The 7,223-nt window shown below is 38.0% G+C and overlaps 1 protein-coding gene across 1 annotated transcript; it reads left to right on the top strand.

Annotated features, from left to right (window-relative positions):
* Positions 1–1,814: 1,814 nt before the first annotated feature.
* LOC120109618 (protein ENHANCED DISEASE RESISTANCE 2-like) lies at positions 1,815–5,992 on the top strand. Its single transcript, XM_039123388.1, has 8 exons — positions 1,815–2,093; positions 2,167–2,206; positions 2,307–2,455; positions 2,565–2,666; positions 3,571–3,615; positions 4,332–4,472; positions 4,700–4,906; positions 5,753–5,992. Exons 1-8 carry the CDS (start codon positions 1,851–1,853, stop codon positions 5,990–5,992), a joined length of 1,167 nt encoding a protein of 388 aa, XP_038979316.1. The 5' UTR covers positions 1,815–1,850.
* Positions 5,993–7,223: the final 1,231 nt, after the last annotated feature.

Raw genomic sequence — 7,223 nt, 5'->3', positions numbered from 1 at the left:
TGAGAAAATTGAGCTTGGTATATTTTTTTATATATTTTAGATTTTAGTTAATTCATGGCATGTAGCTCCTCTCTATGCTCTTTTCAGTTTTTTGCTTCTTCCATTAATAATGGTAGCTTTTTCCTGAACTGTGGAAGCTAATTGTCACCATAAATAGAGCATCTTTTCTTAATATGTTTCATGGCAGTTCAAGTTGCTATTAATGATTTTTGCTATTATTATCGATCATTGATATCATGATTTCATGGATTAGAGCTATCAGTTCACTCATCTACGCAACTCTAGAATGTTAGTCAATGTATAATTTCCCTTTGCTCTTGGATTTTTACTAGTACTATCATTCTTATAGAGTATTTTGAACAATTACCTTTTGTTCCTTTCTTTTGTATTGGCAGTAGCTTTTTGAAATTTTGGATGTTTTAATTGATGTAACTAGTGATACAATAGGAAGATATTTTGTACTAATTTTTTTTCAGGTTGGGAGCTAATGTTTTTTAGAATGCTTTCATCTCTTGTCTCTTCTTTATTCATTAGTGATAATCCTTTTGAGTTTGACTTTAGCACCATATCATCAAAACTGTCTTCTTTCCCAGACAAGTAAGATTTTCTTTCCTTGAACAATTGATAGTGCCAAGAAAGGTCCAACGCAAATATGCTCCTGATGTTCCATCTTTCATTATGATGTCCAGAACATCTAGCTCTATTCCCTCGCAGCAAGGAGTGTGATTAGTAACATTTCCACATTTTCTAGTTATGCCAAAAGGATAAAACTAGGGTGCCTAGGTCCATTTGCACAGCTCAAACTTATTATTTTCCTATACTGATTGTTTTGGACTGCTAAACACCAAATTCAGGTTGCCAAGAAGAAACAGGAAAGAAAGAAAGGAAGGGGAAGAAGAAGGAAAAGGAAACAAGGAAACAAAGGGAGAAGAAAAAGAAAGGAAGGGAGGAAGGAAAGAAGGAAAATTGAAAGAAAAAAGGGTAAGAGGCATGAACCGCTCTAGACCGAGCAAAACCGGGCAGTTCTCGGTTTGGCTCAGTTCGGACCTCTTACCGAGCCAAACCACTGAATCGTCTCGGTAACCGGCTGGTTTGGGTTGGTATGCCCTCAACCGGATGGTTTAGGATAGTGTGTGGCCGACCTTGGGATTGTTGTATCCATTGCGAATGACTACCTAAAGTTTTTTGTTTTGGCAATAGCAGGGAACTAAGGCAAAGCAATCTTTACTTATATTCTTTGTTTACTTAAGCTATAGAAATTGTTGCTGAGATGGCCAAAAGGATTAAGTGGGAATGGTCGATTTGAGGGTTATGAAATTCACAAAGTTGTGTAGGCATCAATGTCAAAGTTGGTAAAGTCGCTAGAAGCTGTCGAATCCTGCTTACACCGTAACAAAAGGACACAGTGCATTACCGAAAAAGTAAAGATGTGTTTCACCTTTTCTTCCAATTTTTCTCTCTTTGAGTATGGCAGCTGTCAAATGATTGTTCCATGATGATTATAACTTCTGAAAAAAAGAATAGAATGCTTCAGCAGTAAATATCTTTCCTTGAGCCTCCCTGTCTTTTTTCCTCTAGAATTCTTATAAACATGCTGCCATACAATAAATTACCCAATGAAATTGGCAGGATCTCATGCTATTAATGCTAGATCACCAAAAAACCACGGCATCCCTACTGCCCGAAACAATTGTTTATGACATTCTTATTTTATTTGTGTCCAAGTACAATCATTTCATTTGCTCTGTTACTGATTGTGTGAGCAGTTTTAGAGGATCTCCTTGCAGTTTATGCTAAATAACTTGCTGCTGTTGGCCTTTTCATTGATTAAACGTATCTATTGTGCATAAATGGCAGGGCTGCGTGAATGGTTTTCTCAGACAGATGAAAGCCACACGGTTCCAAGGATGTCAGTAATGGTCAATATGACTTCGAATTCTGCTTCTTCTAGAAAGGAACAGAAAACACAGGAGAATTCCATTCAGCCTAATCTGTCACTGGATCAGATGCATTCTAATAGCAGACACTCTGTTATGTTGGATGAAGACTCTGATGAGGATGAGGATTATCAAATTCCAGAGCCTGAACAGGAGGTTGGTCGACTGCTTCCAATGTCATTTATTTCTTGGCAACCTTCTTTGAGTATGAACATTGCAACATTTGCAGGCATATGCAGTCAAACTTGAAAACGCTATCAGACATGCAGGTCTGTGATGAAATTTGCTTTCTTCTCTCTATAGTGTGATCATTATTGTTGACATTGAGTTATGGCTAACTGTTATATTCCTAACAAACTGTTTTTCTAGATGAGGAGCCTTCTGATCAAATTGATTTGTCTGGCTTTTCTGGCAATTTGCGCCGGGATGACCAGGAGAAAAGTCGTGATTGCTGGAGAATATCTGATGGGAATAACTTCAGAGTTCGTAGTAACCATTTTATATATGACAAAACCAAGGTCTTCTGATTCTTTATGTACTAAATATTTCATTTTTGAAGATTGTAGAGTTGCAATGGTTAATAGTATTGTAGTTCAGGCTGTTTATGGATTCAATATTCTCATGCAGATTCCTGCTGGAAAGCATCTTATGGAGCTTGTAGCAGTTGATTGGTTTAAGGATGTGAAACGAATGGACCATGTGGCAACGCGAAAAGGCTGTGCAGTCCAAGTAAGTTGTATCACTATCAGTGACTCCATGAGCTTTGTATGGTTCAATTGCCTGATTTGTTTGTTTGTTTTTTTGGGACAATGGACAAGAATTCTTGTGATATTTTTTAGCTAAGTGTTTAAGTTGTTTAATGAAACTAATTAGTGGCACATTAAGGTTTTCATTTTGTTTTCCATGAGTTATTTTATTAAAAAAAAAAGTTCAATCAGGTTTTGTTCTAAACGATGATGTTTGTATTAAAAAAGGGAAACCATTATTCTTGAAACACTACCATTATTTTTCGACCTGTTCATTTAGCATGATCTTTTGAAGTCATATGATCTTCTGAAGGTGATATATGTTCTAGAAAATATAAGGTGAATATTAAGTAGATGACTGCTTAGAAGGTATTTCGAATATCTGAATGATGATATATGGTCATCGTTTGCACGACAAGTACATAAACATAAAGCGATGCAGACCTGAATGGATGATGGAAGTGGAGACAGCTATCTATAGTTACTATGGGGAATGTAATGCTAGTCTCATAGCAGTGGCAAATGATTCTGATTTTGTTGTTTTGGTGTTATTTGAAGAACTAGAACATCATGATCCTTTTTTTCTAATGTCTGGTGAACATCAAGAGATGCATCAATTCTTTTCCCTATATCTATTGCATGAGGCAATAATATTTATGTGAAAAGGAGATTATCCTAGACCATCTAACGAGATGCTGGAAGATTTTGAAGGCTGATTGGACTCGCACTTGTCAGATTACATTCTTATGTGCATGACAGTTATTATATCTGGTTTTATTTGTATGTCTTTCACTTTCCAGCATGAAAATCTGTTGCTGGCCCAAGGTAATTACTACTTCGTACACCCCAGAAATTGGGTTTAACTGGAATTTGTTCTGATGATGTAGGTTGCATCAGAGAAAGGACTATTCTCATTGGCAATAAATGTGCAAGTAAGATTTTGCGTGGTTTTCTCCTCTTTAACTGCTCAGTGTTGTTTGTTCTGTGCATATGAATTATCTTATTTATTACTTGAGTTTAGACTTACAGTAACAGTACCTTCTGGTATCCTGTAGTACTACCAAGTTGCCACTATGTTCGAATGCACATTAGACAATAATCTTTCTTAAATTCATGCTGTCAAAATATCTGTGATTTACTAAAGAATGCAGGTAATTTGAAAGTTCCTTACCAGAACAAATTTCAGCAGAACATGTATTTCTATATTTATGCGTAACCATGTCATGCAAGTTTTTTTTAATTATTATTATTTTATTAATAAGAGTCATGTTAGGTTCCAATCCTCTGGGAAAGATTTAATATAACCTTGACAAGGAGTGCATTGAACAAAGAAGTTTAGCCGCATCTCTATCCCATGACAATAAGTCAAAGGCCAACCACACAATTTCTCTATGGATTATATCCCTATGCGGCAATGCTAGTTAGCCTTTTGAGGTTATTCTTATTTTGGAAAAGTGTACCCAACTCTTAGAATTTGCCTTACTGCATTTCAGTCTCTGCATAGTTGAACTAAAACTTTTTCCCCAATACTTCACTGATGCAAACTGCATAGGCACCAAACTGAGTTGCACACAAATCTCAATGCATTTAAACATCTTATTTATTATCATGTATCTAAAACCAGTGAGGTAACTTGCTAATCTTGCAGGTTCCAGGCTCAACTCATTACAGTATGGTCTTTTATTTTGTAACAAAACAGCTGGTACCTGGATCACTATTGCAGCGTTTTGTTGATGGTGACGATGAGTTCCGTAATAGTAGGTTCAAGCTTATTCCTTCTGTTCCTAAGGTCATCATCTCCTCCTTGTTCCTGTAATTCCCTTGTTATATTTTATAAATAAAGTCATAAAAGCCAAGCATGCAATATAAACTCTGCCTTTTCCCATCTGCAGTGTCTTTTCTTCTCTTTTTTGGAAAGAAATGTTTTTAATTTCATGTGATAATATATGTTAACCCCATCGGTAATGGTTGTTGGCATAGCATTGCATTCCTTTACTGACTAGTGCAGCAATGCAGGGCTCTTGGATTGTACGCCAGAGTGTTGGAAGCACCCCTTGTATATTAGGCAAAGCAGTTGATTGCACCTACATTCGTGGACCCAAATACTTGGAAGTAAGAAAATTCTGTTACGATAAGATTCTTACTCTTATGTGGAATTTTGTGTCCAAACTGTTTAGCAAGATGAATTTCGATTTGAAGCTGCTGAGATATAAGGCGTCTTATGTTTATTAATATGTGCAGATAGATTTGATATTGGTTCTTCTACAAGTGGCTAATGGAGTTTAGGGCTTGTGTGTGGTGTGATTACAACACTGGTAGTTGATATGGCATTTCTTGTACAGGGTACTTGTTTCTGCCATTATCAGTCTACTTCAAATTATGACATAAATGCCTTTACCCTGTTGGCCTTAGGAGAGAAGCAAAGTTTAATTCCTTTTGGTACATTTTGCGCAAAAAGGCTTAGGTTAAGCACTTGCATATAAATTTAAGGGGAAATAATCATTGATCATACTATGTGTGATTGTTATGAAATAATTTTTAGTTTCTTTGCACTTGGGCAAGACATTCATAGAATAATTTGAGTACTGGAGTGTTTTCAAAAGGATGATGCTTTTGAAGTATGGCCCATCCTAGAACCACCCTGCATATGATGGCCTGGCGTGCATTTTAATCTATAGATTCGGGAATCATATTTAAATTTCACTTCTTATCTTGTAATTTTTGCTTTGAGATAGATGCAATCTCCTATATCAGTCCTTGCAATTGTCCATCTTCCTTTTACTCTTTTCGTCTACAGCCGCCATGGAGCTGTTCCCTGTTCACATGAGTATAAACTGCATGAGCAACAAAATAGGATTCCGGCTTGACTGCTGGCCTTCTAGGTCTCATGCCAAAACCCTCATTGTTTCCCACAATTGCGAAGCCATCACCCGGAAACCAATTTAAAGGTTGAGAGCCAGTCATGTTCTCAATGTTGATGGCTAGCACCTATTTTCAACATATATCTATACTGTTCTTGTATTTTGCTTTAACATCAATTGTTTTTCCGTAACAATACTATGCTTGCAGGGAAACACTTTTGACGAGCTTCCAGAACGGCTTATTGGTGCTGTTCGCGTGTCACATGTCGAGCTGTCATCTGCAGTTAGTGCCAGTGCTGGAGTCTGGCCCTTCAGCAGAATGAAACCGTCGACAAATATTCAACTTCTGTTATCTTCCCCCCTCCCTCTTTCCATCATTGTCATCAGCAAGGAATGTGCCCCATGTGATTTTGCAGACATTGCAGAGTGCGGCACGACCCCTAAATGATTGATTCCCATACTGCAGCATTCCCGTGATGCGTCCTTCCCCACTTGTACAACTAGAGAGAGAGAGAGAGAGAGAGAGAGGGAGGGTCAATAATTTGCTTTCAGTGGGGGAGGTGATGAGGAATGCAGTATGTTGTATCAACTATGGCTTTGTTGTATTTGCTAATACGCTCAACACTTGGTAATCTCTAGGTCCAAAATTGCAGTGTTGAACATGTATGCAGAAAATAACATTTTCTTTCACATTTTGTGACAGATATGACTTGACAACTCAATGGAGTCTGTATTCACAATTCTTTCTTGCAAAAACATTGATGAGCAAAAGCATTGCTGCCGCGAAGGCCGTGTTTGGTGGTTTTGTCTTCGTTCTTCCTCTTCTTGCCAACTGAGCCGAGTCTGTTTTCATAATTCTTTCTTCTTCTTCTTCTTCTTCTTTCCCATTTGTAGCATTACAAAGTCAATAATCGGCGGCAAGCTCTGGAAGATGCAAGCGGATTCTCTTGCATGGACCGAGGAGTCTAAAAAGAGACCTCAAGCTGAAGATTATGATGCAGTTTAAAGGTCAAGGTACAGACCGAACAGCAGAGTGCAGACCAAAGTCTTGAGGCGTGGATCGAAATGCCAGAGATGTAGATCATGTTTTAAAGTATAGGCTGAGTGCAGAAGTGCAGAAAAGAATCTCAAGAGTGCAGGTTGAGACTTAGGTACAGAACGCAGCATCACACGTGCAGGCCGAGCGTTACTGTGCAGATCTCATATGCAGGTCGACCTCAAAGGAGCCTTTCAAGGCACAAATTGAGATGGCGGAAGTTATTAGCCTAGGGGCAAGAAATTAGAAGCTACCGCCACTAAGAATGTGGGAAGAGTGTATGAGCACTACCTGGAGTATAGGATAAGTACTGAAAGGAATTATAATCGTCATGCACAGCGACGGTGGCCTATGCGGCATAAGCTACTGCTGAGAGGACAATAGCCGGAGCTGAAGGATGAGACTGGTCCCGATAGTTAAGGGGGACCACGTAATAAGTATCAGTATCGGAAGGCAATTGAAGAAAAGGACTTCTTGGCACAAAAGAAAATGAGAATCTCGAATTTTCCTTTTATCTAAATAATAGCTTAATCCTTATGAAGCTTGCACCTTCATTTCTTTAAATTTTGGCAAAATCTCTATCTACCGTCATTCCACTTTTTAGCAATAGCATCTTGACGGTGAAAGTCCTCACATCATTCTA

This window comes from Phoenix dactylifera, unplaced genomic scaffold, assembly GCF_009389715.1.
Source record: "Phoenix dactylifera cultivar Barhee BC4 unplaced genomic scaffold, palm_55x_up_171113_PBpolish2nd_filt_p 002507F, whole genome shotgun sequence".
In the NCBI taxonomy this organism is placed as follows: domain Eukaryota; kingdom Viridiplantae; phylum Streptophyta; class Magnoliopsida; order Arecales; family Arecaceae; genus Phoenix; species Phoenix dactylifera.
Note: the sequence above shows the minus strand (reverse complement) of the source record. Positions and strands in the feature narration are given on the sequence as shown.